This window comes from Rhinopithecus roxellana, chromosome 17 (genome assembly GCF_007565055.1).
Source record: "Rhinopithecus roxellana isolate Shanxi Qingling chromosome 17, ASM756505v1, whole genome shotgun sequence".
NCBI lineage: Eukaryota > Metazoa > Chordata > Mammalia > Primates > Cercopithecidae > Rhinopithecus > Rhinopithecus roxellana.
In genome coordinates, this window is record NC_044565.1 from 111,915,875 (window position 1) to 111,937,167 (window position 21,293).

At 47.7% G+C, this 21,293-nt stretch overlaps 1 protein-coding gene across 1 annotated transcript in view; it reads right to left on the reverse strand.

The window, feature by feature from the left end:
- NCAPH (non-SMC condensin I complex subunit H) overlaps window positions 1-15,987 on the reverse strand; it is a 37,876-nt gene extending 21,889 nt beyond the window's left edge. Inside the window, exons 1-6 of the mRNA XM_030920533.1 lie at window positions 15,878-15,987; window positions 8,993-9,212; window positions 8,747-8,837; window positions 8,021-8,113; window positions 7,572-7,710; window positions 6,306-6,430 (exon numbers count right to left, since the gene is read on the reverse strand). Coding sequence (XP_030776393.1) covers window positions 6,306-6,430; window positions 7,572-7,710; window positions 8,021-8,113; window positions 8,747-8,837; window positions 8,993-9,212; window positions 15,878-15,896 — 687 coding nt within the window. The 5' untranslated portion in view covers window positions 15,897-15,987. The remainder of the gene's footprint in view (window positions 1-6,305; window positions 6,431-7,571; window positions 7,711-8,020; window positions 8,114-8,746; window positions 8,838-8,992; window positions 9,213-15,877) is intronic.
- Window positions 15,988-21,293: the final 5,306 nt, after the last annotated feature.

Here is a 21,293-nt window from a genome sequence, read left to right on the forward strand (position 1 = left end):
GTCTACCTGACAGACACCTAGCCTTCCTTCAAGGCCCAGTTCAAGTCTTGCCTCTTCCATAAACTCTGAGCCCTACCAACTCTGGTTTCCTATAGTATATGCCTTGACCTTCCTTGCATTCATCTACCTGTATTATCCCGGTATGAAGAACTGAAGCATAATCATGTTTGAATCCTCTATGACAGCAAGTGTTGTGCACATACTGAAGAGCTGTGTCCAAAAGAGACCAGCTCATATATAAAAAAGTGTTCTCAACTGGTCTAGACACACCCACACATTTGCTTTCTGACCTCCAAGAAAATGAGAGTTTACACCTGTAATCCCAGCACTTTGGGAGGCCGAGGCAGGCAGATCACTTGAGGTCAGGAGTTCGAGACCAGCATGGCCAACATGGCAAAACCTTGTCTCTACTAAAAATTAAAAAATTAGCCGGGGGTGGTGGTGCATGCCTGCAATCCAGCTATTTGGGTGGCTGAAGCAGGAGAATCGCTTGAACCCAGGAAATGGAGGTTGCAGTGAACCAAGATTGAACCACTGCCCTCCAGCCTGGGCAACAGAGTGAGACTCTGTCTTAAAAAAACAGAAAAGAAAATGAGAGTTTAATAAACGGTTGAAGCTTTAAATTCTGTTTGTGACAATCCATCCCTTTTTCTATCTTCCATACTCTTGGCGATTACAAGTTTACTGCAGCTTACAGAGCAAAAAAAGCTTTCCAGGATTGGAGTATTTGGCATTTCTTCATGACAGCATTCATTTCATTTGGCATAAACATACCACAGCCTGTCAATATCAGGCTTAGAGGAAGCAGCCCTACTTGCTGCTCTCTCCTTTTCTCTTTATAATCATGGGAAAGGCTAATGCAGGCCTGGGAAACAGTCCGTTTTCCTCAGGCCCTCAGAATTGAGACTACCTGGTAAGAAAGAAGATGACTACAAAACAGAATTTCCAACATCCTATACTTAATAATCCCTGATTGATTTGAACATTTCACTATAGAACCAAAAGTAAGAATGACAGTAAAGGCCAGGAGCGGTGGCTCACGTCTGTAATCCCAGCACTTTGGGTACCCCAGGTGGGCAGATCACTTGAGATCAGGAGTTCGAGACTAGCCTGGTCAACATGGTGAAACCCCCATCTCTACTAATAATACATAAAAAAGTAGTTGGGTGTGGTGGTGCGTGCCTGTAGTCCCAGCTACATGGGAGGTTGAGGCACGAGAATCGTTTGAACTGGGGAGGCAGAAGTTGCAGTGAGCCAAGATCGTGCCACTGTACTCCAGCCTGGGCCACAAAGCAAGACTCCATCTCAAAAAAAAGACTGACAGTAAGATAAATTCCAGATTATCTAGGAAGGGGAAAAAACAAGAAGAATTGGGGGAGGGAAGGGAAGGTAGAAGGGCTTTCTGGATCCTATGACTAATAAGTAATACCGCTTCCGACGTGTGTAGCATATAACCATGTTTAAAGACCTTGACATAGGCTGGGTGTGATGGCTCACGCCTGTAATCCCAGCACTTTGGGAGGCCAAGGCAGGCGGGATCACGAGGTCAGGAGATCAAGACCATCCTGGCTAACACGGTAAAACCCCTTCTCTACTAAAAATACAAAAAATTAGTCAGATGTGGTGGCAGGTGCCTGTAGTCCCAGCTACTCGGGAGGCTGAGGCAGGACAATGGCATGAACCCAGGAGGTGGAGCTTACAGTGAGCTGAGATCGCGCCACTGCCCTCCAGCCTGGGTGACAGGGCAAGACTCTGTCTCAAAAAAAAAATTAAAAAAAAAAAAGACCTTAACATAAACAGATTCACTAATATGAAACCCAGATGTGGGTTAGCCAGCATTCCCTGTTTTTACAGTATATGACAGTGAGATTCGTATCTCTTCCCAGGTCACACAGCTAAGGATGGAGGAACCTGGATCTGAGCTTTACATCATCTGCCTGCACATCTGGCATCACCCATGGTTAATGCTGACACACACTTAAGGAAAAAATACAACTCCCTCTCCCCACAAGAGCCAGTCACTCTCGCCTCTCCCCTCCCTTTTAGGCCTCATTCTCAGTGACTCTCCTTCCTCTGGCCCCTCCCTGCCCGTGCACAGTAATGCCCCGCTCACCTCACCACTCAGAGTGGGCATAGCAAGGCCCCATTTCCCTAGCCCCTGCACACTCAGTCTTACCACTGTCGTCGCTATAAGAACACTGGCATTCATCTCACTGTTGCCCTTTATCTGGCTTATTAATTAATTACACAAAAAGACCCAAGACACCCACAGTTCTGCATTTCTTGGACTCTAAGATCTATCCCCACCACGGCCCCCATCTCCCATTCCTCCTCAAAAACTGGTATTTCCTCAGGGCCCTCTAGATTCAGTCATTAGCAAAATTCTATGGCCCACTTAGTTCCTGAGGATTCTCTCCACCCACTTGTTCTCATTTATGTGTTCTCAATTGGGTTCTCATTTCCCTCTCGAGGGGTGAAAACTGTTTCCTGGAGGCAAGGTGGAAAACAATCTTAGATATTACAGTAATGTTTGCCTATCCAAACCCTACCCTGTCCGACACAACCTGATTCCTTCATATTTCATTTCAAGGGGAAGGAGTAGGCACAAAATGTCTAAAAGGGTCTGAAGGGGCAAAAGTGATAAAAAACAGGCTGAGGGGCACTGCTCCAATTGAGACATGGTGCCAGCCTGAGGATATGCTTTCCCTGCAGGCCTCTGCAGTGGCTGCTTTCTCTTCACAGCCCTCAAACCAGTGGCCTACAGGTGGGTTAGGTGATTGCAGCATCCAACTCTCCCCCCTCCCAATTTCTGATGCCCCCAGCTCTGAGTATCACATCCGCCTTCGCCACTGTCTGCCCATCTGCGCGGGAGTCATTTTCCGACTCCCCCAGGTCACAACCTGCCCTTCTTCTCGGAAGATCTTAGTATTAGTTCATGGCTCATTACCAGTCTCCAAATTTACTCCTGGTGTAGCTCTTACTGATTTCAATATTCATATGTTTTGTTTTGTTTTTTTTTTTTTTTTGAGACGGAGTCTTGCTCTGTCACCCAGGCTGGAGTGCAGTGGCCGGATCTCAGCTCACTGCAAGCTCCGCCTCCCGGGTTTACGCCATTCTCCTGCCTCAGCCTCCCTAGTCGCTGGGACTACAGGCGCCCGCCACCTCGCCCGGCTAGTTTTTTGTATTTTTTAGTAGAGACGGGGTTTCACCGTGTTAGCCAGGATGGTCTCGATCTCCTGACCTTGTGATCCGCCCGTCTCGGCCTCCCAAAGTGCTGGGATTACAGGCTTGAGCCACCGCGCCCGGCCTTCAATATTCATATGTTGATCCATCTAGTACACTGCCTCTTGGTTGATATCCTCTCCTTCAATGGTCGCCTTCATCCTAAGCAACCCAGGACTCCAAGACAGCCTAGTAAGACCCCCACCCCGCCTCCGCCATTTGTTCCCTCGCCTGTTCTGAGTTGAGTCATTAACCATGACTGCAATCTCTCCATATGTTCAATTCTAAGGGTCCCTCTTTGACAATGACCTCCTACATTTCCAGCTCACCCCTTCTTGTCCCCAACACCAAGAAGTCTTTCACCCCACCAGGCCTACACTCTACTGATTATATTACTTTCCACTGCCCCTCATTCCCCTCTCTTCCCAGGTAACATTCCCTACACAGTGGATGCGACCATGCCTTTACACACGCTCTCACCGCCAATGCCCCTTTCCAGCTGTGTCCGTTCACCCAGCTCAACAGGATCCCGTATGAAACTCAACTTTCTGCCTACTCCATGACTGTACCCACACAGGTATTCACAGCTGGAGAAACAAAATCATGCTGACGGACCTCACTTTAAATCCATCTGCCACCACCCTCAGGTAGACCCTAAGTTGTCTGACAGTCACACTGTATCTCCTTAGTCCATTCACTCACTCACCTCCTAGAGGACTCTCTCCTACCCTTTCCCTCACACCCCCAGGGCCTTCCTCCCCCATCCTCACTGTAAGCTGATGACCTGGCTTCCTGTTTTAAGACAGTATCCAGAAGGATCCGCCATGAGTGCACCCAAACAACATCCCTGTCAGTCAAGCCCAACCTGTGCTGTCCATTCCCTTCCCTCTCACCTGAGCAAGGACATCACCCTGGCAATTCTCCTTTCTGCTGCATCATCAATAATCCCTTCTCCACTAGACTGCTGCCATCAACAGAACATGCTGTCATTTCTTCCATTTAAAAACAAAATCAAAACTCTTGGCCTGGCCAGGCGTGGTGGCTCAAGCCTGTAATCCCAGCACTTCGGGAGGCCGAGACGGGTGGATCACGAGGTCAGGAGATCAAGACCATCCTGGCTAACGTGGTGAAACTCTGTCTCTACTAAAAAAAAAAAAATACAAAAAAACTAGCCGGGCGAGATGGCGGGCACCTGTAGTCCCAGTTACTCGGGAGGCTGAGGCAGGAGAATGGCGTAAACCCGGGAGGCGGAGCTTGCAGTGAGCTGAGATCCAGCCACTGCACTCCAGCCTGGGTGACAGAGCGAGACTCCGTCTCAAAAAAAAAAAAAAAAAAAAAAAAAAACTCTTGGCCTTACCTTTCCCTCCATTTGCTATCCCAGTACTCTGCTCCAAATTATAGCAAAACTCTTCAAAACAACTGCCTATATTCAAGTGTTTTCAGTCCTTTCCTCCCATTTATCATAAAAAATTTAAAATCCATAAGAACGTTGAAACAGTCATGTAAATCTCTGTAAAACTTCGACTTAAGATTCCCCCATGGGTGGCATTTTGTGTATGTTTTCACTTTCTATACATAATATCTCTCTCTCTCCCCCCACCCCAGAGTTTTTTGACAGTAATCCTCATGACACTTCACCATGTGGCAGTTACTAAGCTACTGCCTCTCAGCTCTAAGCCTACCCTCTCTCCTCGGCTGTGATGCGGAAACTGGGACATTCAGCTTTGCCAGCTGCTGCCTGTTAGGCTCTACCAAGAAGGGGCACTAGAGGGAGACTGCAGGCTCCGAGGGGAAGAAGGCACTTGCTCCTCTCTGTAGGTTGCATGTTAGGAGAGCATCACCCAGCAGTGTTCCAGCCCAGCTGCAGCAGGGCTCACCTGTAGCAGCAGCTGAACCCCATATGCAGATTTTCACTCACAGAACCAGCCTTATTAAGACACCAGCACCAGCCAGCATGCCCCCACTCCAGGGTCTGGGTCCTGGACACACAATCCCCTCCCCCAAACTCAGGGACACTAGCACTGGCCAAGCCCTTCCCTGGAGGTCTGAGCTTGAGGTCCAGAGGGCCCCCCTCCAAGCTCATTAGTGGCCTCAGGTTGCCACATTTGGCATGGTTGACCATTCCCCACTCCCTGAAATATCTTCCCATTTGAATACCACGCTCTTCTGGTATTCCTCCTACCTACTGGATGTTTCTTCAGCTCTCTGAACTCCTAACATTGGGGAAAAGGAACTCCCAGTCTTTCTCCCACATACACTCATGTCCTTGGTGACCAATTCCAGTTTTGTGACCTTAATTGCCATTTATGAATGTTGTGGAGGTAAGAGACAGAAGTAATCTAGTCTATTGCTAGTGGGAGAGTAAATCAGTACCTTTTTTGGAGGGCAACTTAAAATCCATGTCTCAGAATTTTCTTATATTCTCCCATGCGAGTGCAAAGATAATACGTATTAGAATACTCACTGAAACAATGTTTTTAATTGCAAAATTAAAAAATAAAATTGTAGTAACACCTGTTTGCTTTAAATTAACTGTGCTAATTATAAATGAGGCCTCCAGTACCATCTGTTTAAGCAGATTCCTTAGGATTTGCTAGATAGATGATTTAAAGCTAGGATTCTGGAGTTAGACCACTTAGCTTCAACTCCTAGCTCACTCACTAGATGTGTCGTTTTGGGCAAGTCATTGTGCCTCAGTTACCCCTTCATAAAATGACACAAGAATGTTGTGCGGATGAGTTAACACAGGTTACAGGTTTAAGGAAGCATATGGTGCTCACCATGTGCATATTAAATGTTACCTAACGTAACCACTGCTACATTTACTAGGAAATAAAATTAATTTTTTATCAATTAGATTTCTCAGCAATTTGCAGTCTCTTAATCATTCTGAAACACTGAGGGACTCACTTTTAGTCTTTACTGTCAAGTTAAAGGATGATAATGCAGAGATATCAGTTGAATGTTTTACTCCCTTGAGGCTTAAATGGGCACATACCAGCAAGGCAGCCTTAGCCCTGCCAAGTCTCGGCCCCTAAGGTTCTGAATTAGTCAGAAACCACAGTGCGCACACGGTTCCCCACCTCACACTTCCGATCTGCTTCGGAGACATTGAGGTTGTTTACATTCTGCTCGATGGTTCTGTGTAACAGCTTCTTCTTTGGCTTTGGGGCCTTTTTGGTTGTTCCCATTTCAGTCGCACTTCCATCTAAAAGGAGAAATACAACTGTGTACTGCAAGGGCTGCTTTGAAGCATGTGATGAACTTACTAACTCAAGTTCTTCAAAACCTGAAAGAATGGTTGTAATTTAAACATGTGAGGCCGGGTGTGGTGGCCCATGCCTGTAATCCTAGCACTTTGGGAGGCTCAGGCAGACAGATCGCTTGAGCTCAGGAGTTCGAGACCAGCCTGGCCAACATAACGAAACCCTATCTCTACAAAACAGTACAAAAATCAGCTGGGCATGGAGATGCCCACCTGTAGTCCCAGCTACTTGGGGTGCTGAGGCAGGAGGATCGCTTGAACTCGGGAGCTAGAGCCTTCCATGAGCCAAGATTACACCACTGCATGCCAGCCTGGGTGACAAAGTGAGCCTCGTCTCAAAAAAAAAAAAAAATTAAATTAACAAAACAAAACAAAACAAAAAAACCCAACCAAACAAAAAAACATGCAGTTCTCTCAAAACATCAGGCATATTTAATCTGCAACTTATGGAGAAACCAAACTATAAGATTTGGCTTCTCATGCAAGTCCATTTCCAAAGACTCCCAGATGAGAAGTTCCTCACTTGGTGATGTTTACTCGACCTGGCATAAATAAAATATAAACGCTTTGATAAGGCCCTTCTCTTTTTCTAGGAAATATAACTTCAGTGTTTGAGTATCTTCTCATGTAAGACCATATATGGTTCTAAAAATGTCCTGTTTTCAATAAAATGAGATCACTGATTTCTTGTGACCTTCTTCTAGTATATTACTCAAATAACTACCTGGTATGCCCTAAAAAAAAGCCACTTAAGGCTGGGCGCGGTGGCTCAAGCCTGTAATCCCAGCACTTTGGGAGGCCGAGATGGGCGGATCATGAGGTCAGGAGATCAAGACCATCCTGGCTAACACTGTGAAACTCCGTCTCTACTAAAAAATACAAAAAACTAGCCGGGCGACGTGGCGGGCGCCTGTAGTCCCAGCTACTCGGGAAGCTGAGGCAGGAGAATGGCGTGAACCCGGGAAGCGGAGCTTGCAGTGAGCTGAGATCCGGCCACTGCACTCCAGCCCGGGCGGCAGAGCGAGACTCCATCTCAAAAAAAAAAAAAAAAAAGCCACTTAAATCCAGATCCCTAGCCACCTACCTGCAACATGGCCTTCCACTTCTTCCAAAGACGGTGCATCTTTGCCCAGCCCCCCAAGGACTCTGTATACATCGGCATGGACGGCATCCACGCGTACGGCATAGATCTTAGTGCTGGCATCCAGAGTACCTGCAGCCACCTAGTCAATCAGAGCTGCACTCACAAAGATGCACAAAAAAGAACTTCTCAACAGGTAAAACACAGCAAGCTTCACAAAATATTTACTTGCCCCAAGGAAACAATGACAAAGATCCCTCTATGACTGATAGGGAATAAACAGAACATATATTCTGTCTGTATTTCATCAGTTTAGGAAAAGAAAGTAAATTAACTAACATAACATCTAAATGAGAAGTCTCTCGTGTATTTGCAGAATTCAACTGTGTTATGCCAAATAGTAGAAATTATCATTTAATTCAGATGCGAGAGAAAGTGGACATTCTTCTTACTTTAAAGTTGGTTGGTTCGGTGTCTTTCTGTTTAAGAATCTCTGACATAAAATCAATCAAGTGCAAACCAAAAGCATTCTTGGTAGTGATTTTCTGAAAACAGAAAATTGCAGAAAGGACTGTTATTTATAGCCTAGGCTCATGTAAATAATGCTGCTTTGAACAGAGGAAGCTAAGTCTTTATATAGGAATACCCACATATTGTCACTGATCTCTTTTCCCAAAAACACTTGTCAAGAGCCAAATCCTCACAGGCATGTCCTCATGTTCAAGGCTAGGGAATGATGGCACAAACTTCCTGAATGCTCAGTGTGTGCAGGCCCTGCTCTAAGCACTGCACACAAAGGGACTCACCCTCCAAACAACTTCATGAGGCAGGCACTACCCTCATTCTCCAGAGGACACGGAAGCAAAATGGTTGGGTGGCTCCCACACAGCTTAGAGCATGTAGCCTCCAACTCAGGCTAGCTCCAGAACTCTACTGTTCACTCAAGCGCCATGCTGCCTTTCTAGATACACAGCAGATAGCAGGCAGCCTCTCAGGAGGTGCACCACGGGTCTAGAGGAAACAGTAAAACCACCAGCACTTCTGGTGGAAACCACCAGCACTAAGATGACTCACTGGAGAATCATCATCGATTGTGCATTCTCTACAGAAACAAGATAGCTGGATTGCCCCTATGATCAAGGGATCACATCTTCAGTAATAAACCAGCAGATACTCACATTTTCAGTGGACAGTTTGATACAGGTGGAGTAATGTTCTGTAATCTGCGTGTTTGTAAACTTAGGCATAGTAGCTGAAACATCAATAATCCTAAATGGAAAACAAAAACAAACAACTCTGGCAAGAATCCATGATAGTTTAAACTTTCAAAACCTAGACCCATGAAGTTTTGTGGAGATGCCTGGACCTACGCAGCCCACATCAAGGCGGCTGCCTCAAGGAGAGCCAGCCCACAAGCCCCTCACCTGCTGGAGGGGGAGGCCAACAAGCGAGGTGAGTCGGTGCTGAACTGCAGATCAAAGACCCTCGACCGCCTCCGCTGCAGCCGCTCCTTCTCATCGTCATTCTGAGGAAAGTCTTCGAGGACTGGGGTGCCAGGAACATTGAGAGGCGCCTTCCTGGGCAGGGGCATCGGGAACACCCGCTCTGAAGGGGAGGAGGCACTGTGGGGGTGTCCTCTGGTCTCTGAAGAAGAGTTATTCATTGTGGCTGGCAGTGCTGGAACAAAATTCTTGCTCAAGAAACCTTCAAGAGAACATTTCCTATATCCAAAGAAGACATGAGCCCGTCACAGGGCTGGAGGTTCAGCACACACTCTCCACAAAGATCTTCTCCAACTCTAATACTTAATGGCTAGAACCTCTAGAGTTTGGGTTTCTTGGAGATGCGGGGGGAGGCCATAGGTTTCTGATGCTTCTTTGCTAATTTGGGACAAATAATCTGCTCTGCAGCTGTTGTGAATGCAAGTACTGCACGGATATAAAGATGGATGATAAGCTCACAAACTGGACAACAGACACATATAACCCATCATCAGGTACGCAAGAGACAGATGCTGAGATAAGGGTGAGGTAAGGGCTACAGGGTCAGACAAGCTGGGCTCGGATCCCAGCTCCTCCACAGCTTGGCAAGCAGAGAAAAAAACAACATAAACATGTAAAACAAATCGAAAGTTCCAAAGAATCATCCAATTACTTGCTAACTACAAAGGGAAAAATGTCTTTTACAACAAAAACTCTACCAGTTGCCACATTAACCAGTCAAATGTAGCCTCACTAAAAATCAATCCGAAAGTTACTCATCTCTTCACGTGACACAATGTGAAATTCACAGCATCACCCAGGAAATATTTCCACCGAACACGTTTAACGTAAATTTAACCAACGAACTTTAGATCTTTAACTTCTGGTTTATGAGAAATACAAGGGGTCGAGGAACAAGTTAAATGATATCACAAGGAAACACTCAGACAAATCTAGAATGCAGGACAGTTTTCAAGAAAACTGACTTAGTCTCTTAATTTAAAAGACAACAACCAAAAAAAAAGGCTGGACATGGTAGCTCATGCCTGTAATCCTAGCCCTTTGGGTGGCGGAGGTGGAAGGATCCCTTGAGGCCAGGAGTTAAGAAACGGCCTGGGCTACTGGGCGCGGTGGCTGACGCCTGTAATCCCAGCAGTTTGGGAGGCCGAGGCAGGCAGATCACCTGAGGTCAGGAGTTAGAGACCAGCTGGCCGATATGGTGAAACCCCGTCTCTACTAAAAATACAAAAGTTAGCTGGGCATGAGGGTGAGCGTCTGTAATCCCAGCTACTCAGGAGGCTGAGGTGAGGTAATCGCTTGAACTCAAGGGAGGCGGAGGTTGCACTGAGCCAAGACTGTACCATAGGGCCGGGCGCGGTGGCTCAAGCCTGTAATCCCAGCACTTTGGGAGGCCGAGACAGGCGGATCACGAGGTCAGGAGATCAAGACCATCCTGGCTAACATGGTGAAACCCCGTCTCTACTAAAAATACAAAAAAAAAAAAAAACTAGCCGTGCGAGCTGGCGGGCGCCTGTAGTCCCAGCTACTCGGGAGGCTGAGGCAGGAGAATGGCGTGAACCCGGGAGGCGGAGCTTGCAGTGAGCTGAGATCCGGCCACTGCACTCCAGCCTGGGCGACAAAGCAAGACTCCGTCTCAAAAAAAAAAAAAAAAAAAAAAAAAAAAAGACTGTGCCATTGCACTCCAACCTGGGCAACAAGAACGAAACTCTGTCTCAAAAAAAACAAAAACAAAAACAAAAAAACAGATGCTTATTAGTATTAGTCATCCAACTGGGTTAGACAGGTGGATATCTAATCCCAGAGTTTAGGGAAAGTTCCAGGTGAGATACACACACTGGGAAGTCATCAGCATGTAGAGGGTATTCAGAGCCATAACACTAGATGAGATCACTAAATAACTGAGTAGAGAGAACACTTTAAAGGTTTGAAGAGCAAGAAAACACTTTGGGAGGTTGAGGCAGGCGGATCACATGAGGTCAGGGGTTCGAGACCAGCCCAGCCAACATGGTGAAACCCCGTCTCTACTAAAAATACAAAAATTAGCTGAGTGTGGTGGTGGGCACCTGTAATCTCAGCTACTCAGGAGGCTGAGGCAGGAAAATCGCTTGAATCCAGGAGGCGGTGGCTGTAGTGAGCCCAGATCGCACAACTACACTCTAGCCTGGGCAACAGTGAGACTCCGTCACAAAAAATAAATAAAGAGCAGGGAAGAAGGAGAAACCAGCAAAAGAGCTGGGAAATGCGCAACTAGTGAGGTGGGGAGAAAATCAGGAGAATGTGGCATTCTAAAAGCCAGGTGAAGAAAGTAATTTTAGGGGAGAAGGATGTGATAAACTATGTAGACAAGGACTGAGAACCTGATCATTGGATTTAGAACCTAGGGTTACTGGTGATCTTGATTAAAAACAGTTTTCTTAGAGTAGTAAGAGAGAAAGCTGAACTAGAGTGGTTCAAGAGAAGATGGGAGAAGAGAAACTGGAGACAGCAAACAGTGACAAGGTGTTCAAGGACTTCTTCTTTTTTTTCCCCCCCCCGAGACAGAGTCTTGCTTCGTCACCCAGGCTGGAGTGCAGTGGCGGGATCTCAGCTCACTGTAACCTCCACCTCCAGGGTTCAAGAGATTCTCTTGCCTCAGCCTCCTGAGTAGCTGGGACTACAGGTACATGCCACCATGCCTGGCTAATTTTTTGTATTTTTAATAAAGATGGAGTTTCACCATGTTAGCCAGGCTGGTCTCGAACTCCTGACCCCGTGATCTGCCTGTCTTGGCTTCCCAGAGTGCTGGGATTACAGGCGTGAGCCACCGCACCCAGCCCAAGGACTTCTACTATAAAAGGGAGGAGAGAGATGAGAGGGTGAGAGTTGAAAGGGAAGTGAGGAATTTTTAAGACAGAAAAAAACAAAACAAAACAAACCTCAGCATGGTAGAAAGAATGAAGCAAAGTGATTGTATTTGTTTTCTATGGCTGCTGTCACAAATGACCACAAGCCTAGCAGTTTAAACAACACACATGTATATGTGTTCGCTTGCAGTTGTGGAGAGTTACATTCATTCTGGAGGCTTTGAGGGGAGGATCTGTTCCCTGCCTTTTGCAGCTTCACAGCTGCCTACATTCCTGGGCTCACTGTCCACCCCATCACTCTAACCTCGTGTTCTGTCATCACATGTGCTCTCACTCTGACCCGACTACCTTCCTCTTATAAGGACTACTGTGATTAAACGGGGCCCACTCAGATGATCCACGATAATCTCCCCTTCTCAAGAGCCTTAATCACATGTGCAAAGTCCCTTTTACCATGTAAGATAACATATTCACAGATTCTGGAAACCTTCAGGGGAAGTGTTATTCAGCCTAGCACAGTGACCATCCAAAATAAAAGGTAAAATTTGCTGAACAACATACTCAAGTAGGTAAAGGGGTTGCCTTTGTAGAGAACACAGAGAGCCCATCCTCAGCAACAGGAGGAAAGACAGAGGCACAGGCACAGATGCAGGTAGGGAGCAGGTGCAATGGCAGACTTGGGGATGTTCCCTTTTGTTTGCTTTTTTTTTTCCCCCAGTAAAATAAAAACAAGGCTGGGTGCAGTGGCTCACGCCTGTAATCCTAGCACTTTGGAGGCCAAGGTGAGATGATCACTTGAGGTCAGGAGCTCGAAACCAGCCTGGCCAACATGGCAAAACCCCATCTCCACTAAAAATACAAAAATTAGCCAGGTGTGGTGGCGCATGTCTGTAGTCCCAGCTACTCGGGAGGCTGAGGCAGGAGAATTGCTTGAGCCTGGGGGCAAAGGTTGCAGTAAGCCAAGATCCAGCCACTCCACTCCAGCCTGGGAGACAGAGCAAGGCTCTGTCTCAAAAAACAAAAAAAAAGGCCGGGCGCGGTGGCTCAAGCCTGTAATCCCAGCACTTTGGGAGGCTGAGACGGGCGGATCACGAGGTCAGGAGATTGAGACCATCCTGGCTAACCCAGTGAAACCCCGTCTCTACTAAAAATACAAAAAACTAGCCGGGCGACGTGGCGGGCGCCTGTAGTCCCAGCTACTCGGGAAGCTGAGGCAGGAGAATGGCGTAAACCCGGGAGGCGGAGCTTGCAGTGAGCTGAGATCTGGCCACTGCACTCCAGCCCGGGCGACAGAGCAAGACTCCGTCTCAAAAAAAAAAAAAAAAAAAAAAAAGAAAAACAAACAAACAAACAAAAGATCATTGGAGTCAGAGAACGAGAGAGTGAATTAGAAAGATATAGGTGTATTGAGAAGTGGGGTACTTTGCCAGGCATCTGTGGTTCCAGCTACTCAGGAGGTTGACTTTGCTTGCGCTCAGCGAGACTGCAGTGAGCTAGGACAGGACCTGTGAATAGCCATGCACTCCAGCCTGGGCAACACAGCAAGATCCTGTCTCTAAAAAATAATAGGCCAGGCAAGGTGGCTCACACCTGTAATCCCAGCACTTTGGGAGGCTGAGGCAGGCAGATCACGAGGTCAGGAGATCGAGACCATCCTGGCTAACACAGTGAAACCCCGTCTCTACTAAAAATACAAAAAATTAGTCAGGCGTGGTGGCGGGAGCCTGTTGTCCCAGCTACTCGGGAGGCTGAGGCAGGAGAATAGTGTGCACCTGGGAGGCGGAGCTTGCAGTGAACCAAGATCGTGCCACTGCACTCCAGCCTGGGCGACAGAGCAAGACTCCATACCAAAAAAAAAAAAAATTATAATTTGTAACAAGTGGAATACTTAAAATTAAGATGAGAGAGTAGTGCACCTATCGGTAATGACAAGGTCTACGGTATGGCTATGGTAGTGAGTGAGTGGTTATGGCCTACTTACTTTACTATGGTAGAGTAAGAGACAAGATCACAGAGAGATGAACAGACTGAGAGACCTTAGGGAAAGTTTCCAGGTGTAAGAACCAGAAGGCCTGGCTTCAACTCCTGCTCTGTTGTTTACTAGCTAGTGAAATTTACACAAGTAAATGCTCTAAGAATTTGTTTCATCCCCCAAATGGAAATAAGAATTTAGACCACGACTGGTTCAGAATTGATGATACAAAGGAAAAAATAATGTACAACATATTTAATAGGAATATATTAAAAATAGTGATACACAATAAACACGAAATGGTTGCCCATGGGAGGGAAGACGGCGTGGTGAATAGGGATAAAAGGGAATAAATAAAATATAAGAACCTCATATGTACTCTAATGGCTTCCCATAAGCTGAACAGTATGATTAACATAACTCTCACCTGGGGTCAAAACAAACAAAGTAAAAACAAGAAGGGAGGAGGCCAAGAGACATTTTTAGAAACAGAATCAAGAGGACTTGTGAGGACAGTATTTGGACATGAGCACAGTAGGCTACAGGCTAAGGAAGGAAGCTGGACCCTGGGACAGGATACCTTAACAGAAATAGGAAGCACTGAAGGAGAACCTTGTCTAAGAGAGAAACTAAACTTGGAATTCGAGGCATGCTTTAATTCTCCAAATCATCTTCCCGTGGTTTCTCTCCTTGCCTTTGACATGCATCCATTCAACCGATGGTTACTGAGCTCAGACGCTTCCTATGTTTACTTCCTCATTTCCCACTCATTTTTCAACCCACTCTGGTCTAGTTTCTATTCCAACTTCCTAAGAACTATCTTTTCGTGATCTTCTACAACTTCCATGTTGCCAAACCCTACGGTCATTTTCTGGCCTTTCTCTTGGAATTCAGCAGTATTTGAAACAGCTGACAGTTCCTTCCTTGTTGAAACACTCTTGGCTTCTTCCTATACCACTGTCTTTTGAGTTTTTCCAGCTCATCCTTCTCTATCCAGCTGCTAAATGTTGATCCTAGATGTGCATGGCCTTCCTAGTGTTCTCACCTGTTCCCATGGTTTTACGGTCTATATGATAATGGTATCCAAATTTATTTCTCAGTCCATGGGCCACTTGACTGCGTGGTCCATATAACTCCCCGAGAGCCATATTCTCATCTAAGCGATTATAGACCCCTTCACCTGAGTCTCTCTCCCATAAGTCACACATACCAGGTCCAAAATGTACCTCAATTTCCCAATCTCTTACCCAAGGCCTCCAGACCCTGCCTAGGTGTCAGGCCTCACTCAGCTTGGTCACAACGTTCTGGTCAGGTCCTAGGCCAGGCCAGCTCTTCCCTGACTCATTTTTGTACTTGCTCCTTCTGCCTCAAACACGTGCCCTAGGATCTGCCTAAAGATCTTCCCTGACCTCCTAGCGGAGCCACCCCCACTCTGCTATACTCAACCACAGCACTCAGCCTCATCTGTAATGATTCCTTTTGTTTACTGTCTGTCTCCCCGACTCCAACAGCATAGAGATATGATCAGTTCTGTTCGCACAACGGGAGAGCTCAGTACTTTTGAACAGATGCAAAATAAACGCATGTATGCTAAGCATACATTGGTAACCACATCGCTTCCAAGGCCCTGAAAATACCGTCTATTCCAAGAAAACCACCATTGTAACGGAGAGACGCCGAGCATGCCTTAGCAGCCCCGGGAGGAGGCCGCCCCACAGCCCGCGGGGGACTGAGGAGCGTGGGCCGGGCCCGCGCGCGCGCTGCGACGCCGTCCGAAGCCGCTTTCTGATTGGCTGAGCGCACAAGGCCAGCCCGCCCAGCGCCGGCCCTCCCCTCCCCCCGCACCTGCATCTGCAGTCGGCCGCAGGGCCAAGACCCGGGCTGAGCATATCCTCTCTCTCCCCGCCCAGGCGAGCCCGCCAGCCCTTCCCGCCCGAAGTACTGCTTCGCTCGGGGCCCTTCCCGCCGCGCCCCCCGACGGCCCAGCCTCACCTGGGCCGGGAGGTCCCATCCCGCTTTGGCGTCTCCTGAGCTGGTTTTAAATCGCGCGCGTCGAGACGCCTGAGCGTCGTAACGGCCGCGTGACGTCACCGGCGGGCGGGGCCAGCAGCGCGCCTGCGCAGACCACCTCGGGCCTCCGCGGGCGGCGCCAGGGTGAGGAGATCCGGGTAGAGGACCCCGTCTGATTGGGCTCTTGGGGTCTGTGGACCCCCTGAAATAGGGTGAAAACCCATTCCTTTCGAGCACTAGGTGCAGGACTGGGCTTTTGGCCCAGCGTCGAGCAGGACAAGCAAAGCCCGTCTTTCGTGGAATATACTTTTTCTTTTTTTCTTTTTTGAAACTAAGTCTAGCTCTTGACCCCCAGGCTGGAGTGCAATGGCGCGATCTCGGCTCACTGCAACCTCCGCCTCCCGGGTTCAAGCGATTCTCCTGCCTCAGCCCCCCGAGTAGCTGGGACTACAGGCGCCCGCCACCACGCCCGGCCAATTTTTGTACTTTTAGTAGAGACAGGGTTTCACCCTATTGGCCAGGCTGGTCTCGAACTCCTGACCTCAGGTGATCCGCCCGCCTCGGCCTCCCGAAGTGCTGGGATTACAGGCGTGAGCCACTGCGCTCAGCCCGTGGAATTTACTTTCTAATGGGGAGGCAGATGATCGAGAAGACGAGACCTGTGCTGTGTAGGCAGCAAAACGCTGAAAACCTGGGAGGAAAGGGACGGAGGGGAGCGGGAGACTACATGGGAACGAGGAGCGGTCCAGGTGGGGAAGAACTGATGCAAAAATGCTATATATACATTTAATATAGTACAAAATGTACATTTAATATAGTATAAAATATAAGATGAAGGCCATCATTTTATTCAGATTCTTGTGAATAGATACCTGGAAACACCCTTCAAAAAAAATAAAGGTCGAAAAAGCAAAATAAGCACAAAATGCCATCTGTCCTTTCAGTTTCATCTAACCCTAAGTATTGAATTATGGGAGTAAAGCCCAGGGTCATTCCCTGGAATATCCCTAGCACATCCTAGAATTTCTTGTAACTCTCATCATATCTGGCATTTTATAGTGTTTCTCTTCAAGGGCACTATTGGCATTCAGGGTGAAACAATTCTTGGCATGATAGGATGTTTGCCCTCTTTGTGAGCTCTTAAGCCTCCCTGACACCATTTGCCCGCTAAATGCCATCAGTGCTCTCAGTCATTTTGGCAATCAAAAAGTGCCACCCTTTGTTGAAAACCACTTTTTTTTTTTTTTTTTTTTTGAGACAGTCTTGCTTTGTTGCCCAGGCTGGAGTACAATGGCATGATCTGAGCTCACTGCAATCTCCACCTCCCGGGTTCAAGCGATTCTCCTGCCTCAGCCTCCTGAATAGCTAGGATTACAGGCACCCGCCACCATGCCCGACTAATTTTTGTATTTTTAGTACAGATGGGGTTTCACCATGTTGGTCAGGCTGGTCTCGAACTCCTGACCTAAGGTGATTCACCCACCTTGGCCTCTCAAAGTGCTGGGATTATAGGCGTGAGCCACTGCACCTGGCTGAAAACCACTTTTTAAGCCTATCTGTTGTTATAAACTTGTTCTTCTAGTGAACACCTTCAGATCTTCAGTGTAAAGCTGTATGGGTTAGAGAAAACGGGTTGACACTGTTCATCTCAGCAAATGATACCATCAGCCATCCAAGAACCCAAATCGGCACCCAGGAGTCATCCTGGGGGGCCCCTCCCTGGGAGGGCCTCTCCCCACGCATGCCATTATCAAGCAAGCTATTTTCACCTCCTAAAAATCGTCAATCCTGCCTTTCTCCTTCCATCCGCATTACCTTCTCACTGGCCTGCTCTGGCCCCCCATCAGGCCCTGAGTAGTATATGAGGAGTCCAAATCTGAGCTGTCACTCCCACTTGTCCCCCACCACTTCCTCCCGGAAGTATAACCCTTCAGGGGTTCCACTGCCCTGGGAACTTCTAATCGTCCTACGAGGCCATGGAAGGGTCTTCCTGCCCCCCTCCCACCCCTGCAGCCTCTCCAGCCTCCTCAGGGACCTTGCTCCCCTTGCTCCCTGCCCTCCAGCTGCCCTGGCCTTTTTTCAGATTCCCCTCATCACGCCTGCTCCTACCTCCAGGCCTCAGGATCCTCTTCATCCCCATCTTCACCCCTGTAGCTCCAGTCAGGTTTCCACTCCCCTCAGGTTCCTCAAGGAGGCCTTCCCTGATACACACAACTCTCCATACTGGAGGCTTCAAGAGAACTTCTCACAGCTGCAATTTTCCATGTACTAGGGTGATGATTTCATGTCTGTCTCCTACATAGACTGTCAGCTCCATGAAGATGAAGCCGTATCTGCTCACTATGGTTTTCCCACGGCCTGGTGCTGGCCCTGGACACCGCAAGTACTTAAATATGTATTCAGTGAGTACAGCTGGAAGACAATTTTAAATCCTGGGTTGGGCACATTAACCTCTCTGGACCCCATTTTCTTCCCCATCTATAAAATGGGGAAGGCAGTATCCCCTTCACTGGACTTGCTCAGTATACGCTAGGGTCCCTGTCATCTCCCTCACTTGTTCTCTCTGCTGAATGCATCTGAGGGCGGACACTGGGACAAGTGTGATCCTCTGGATTCCATGTGTACACTAAGAGCAGCAAGGGTTGGGAGGTGAAGAACAGCTTGGAAGCCCTGGTGGAGGAAAGCTACCAGGTGACCCACTAGGTGAGCCTTGAGGCTGTTCTGTGGGGATAATGGAGCCGCCTGAGCCGCTTCCAGCTTCATGTGCAGGAAGGCAAAGCCAGCTCCATGCCCAGTGTCTCTCTGGGCCACGGCTGCCTCGTGAGGGCAGGTCTTCCACCTCCTGCTCTGAATGCCATCTTTGTTTTGTTTTTAGGGCTATGAAGGATGCCAAACGAGTGATTTGGCCGGGCGCGGTGGCTCACGCCTGTAATCCCAGCACTTTGGGAGGCTTAGGCGGGCAGATCACGAGTTCAGGAGATCAAGACCATCCTGGCTAACCCAGTGAAACCCCATCTCTACTAAAAATACACACACAAACACACACACACAAAATAGCCGGGTGTGGTGGCAGGCGCCTGTAGTCCCAGCTACTTGGGAGGCTGAGGCAGGAGAATGGCATGAACCTGGGAGGCGGAGCTTGAAGTGAGCCAACATTGTGCCACTGTACTCCAGCCTGGGTGACAGAGCAAGACTCTTGTCTTAAAAAAAAAAAAAAAAAAAAAAGTGAACGATTTATCACTGATATCAGTGGTGTACAAAGCTCAATACCACTGCTTGTGCAAAAGTAAAGTAGTTAAGTTCCTCCACTACTCCTAGGCTGCCAGAAAGCAGAGCTAGTGTTGTCTCCCTTCCCCACCCCATTTTATTCTTCATGGAGATTCTACTTCCCTCAAATAAATGGGAAACTGCCTTAGTTTAGGTGAACAATAGTGTTATCCACTGGCTACCTGAACAAGCAATCTTTTGACTTCAAATGTGCCCTGACCTTCCAGCCTGCAGCTGGCTTGTATAATGATGTAGTCTGTGATAGAAACCATCAAGTCACTGGGACTCAGTGGGCACGTAGTTGAAATGGCTTTGCGTTCATTTTGGCCTCTAAAGCAAATGCTTTTTTTTTTTTTTTTTTTTAAATTTGAGATGGTGTTTTGCTTTGTTGCCCAGGCTGGAGTGCAATGGCGCAATCTCAGCTCACTGCAGCCTCTGCCTCCTGGGTTCAAGTGATTCTCCTGCCTCCGTCTCCCGAGTAGCTGGGATTACAGGCGCCTGCCACCACGCCCAGCTAATTTTGTATTTTTAGTAGAGACAGAGTTTCTCCATGTTGGTCAGGCTGGTCTCGAACTTCCAACCTCAGGTGATCCACCCACCTCAGCCTCCCAAAGTGTTGGGATTACAGGTGTGAGCAAGCCACTGTGCCCAGCACAAATGCCTTTAATTTTTGCCTGTGATATGAAATTCTTGACCTCAAGATTGGGCTAAGAACCAACAATTTCTGTCTTCTAGAATTTCTAAACAGTAACATACCATCTTTTAAAATATAGTGCTTTTTGCTTCTCAAAGCCCTTTAACCCTTACATCTTGTTTTATTTCCAAGACCAAGCTGAAAGGTTGCGATGGCAGATAGTTTCTTCCAGGTTCTGCCACTTACTAGCTAAGTGACCTTGGGGAAGTTGCATACCCTTTCTGCGCCTCAGTTTCCTCGCATGTAAAATGGAGGGGATGAAGGGCCCACTTCATGGGGTTACAGTGTAAAGATTAAATGAGTTACCAGATGTAAAGCCATCAGAACAGTGTCCCGAACACTGGCAAAGCTCAGTGAACAGTAAGCATTCCCATTACTATAACTGCTGTTGTATCCTGGGGGCCAGCCAGGTTTTGTTTTAGAATAAAGCTTAGCTTCCTAGCTGGGGAGGTTTCCTCTTTAATTGTAAGAGTGGGCCGGGCGCGGTGGCTCAAGCCTGTAATCCCAGCACTTTGGGAGGCCGAGACGGGCGAATCACGAGGTCAGGAGATGGAGACCATCCTGGCTAACACGGTGAAACCCCGTCTCTACTAAAAAATACAAAAAACTAGCCGGGCGAGGTGGTGGGCGCCTGTAGTCCCAGCTACTCGGGAGGCTGAGGCAGGAGAATGGCGTAAACCCGGGAGGCGGAGCTTGCAGTGAGCTGAGATCCGGCCACTGCACTCCAGCCCGGGCGACAGAGCGAGACTCCATCTCAAAAAAAAAAAAAAAAAAATTCTAAGAGTATTCCCAGAGTACTGCAGGTCTGTTCTTTCCATTACTACTTGTTTTTTTGTGTGTGTGTATGTATGTGTTTAATACTCTTTCTTGCACCCTCTGCTCCACCCAAGTTTTGCTGACCGCTCCCTTTGTAGTCATCTGCCCACTATCCTAACTGTATGTTTTCTTTTTCTTTTTTTTTTTTTTGAGACAGTCTCGCTCTGTCGCCCAGGCTGGAGTGCAGTGGCACGATCTCGGCTCACTGCAACCTCCGCCTCGTGGGTTCAAGCGATTCTCCTGCCTCAACCTCCTGAGTAGCTGGGATTACAGGCGTGTGCCACCTCGCCTGGCAAACGTCTTTAAATTTTTAGTAGAGACGGGGTTCCGCCATGTTGGCCAGGTGATTTGGAACTCTTGACCTCAAGTGATCCGCCCACCTCGGCCTCCCAAAGTGCTGGGATTACAGGTGTGAGCCACCACGCCCGGCCTTTATTTTCTTTTTTATCTATTAGACTAGAAACAACCATGCACTCCTAGAAATCATACCACCTTCTTCCTACCTGAGAAGACTTTTGTTAGAGTGTATGCTTGTTTGCAACCACTAAGATCTTCTAATTTGGCTGATATTTTGGTTTGGGCGCCATGAAAATCAGTCACCTAGATGTTTCTTATTCTTTT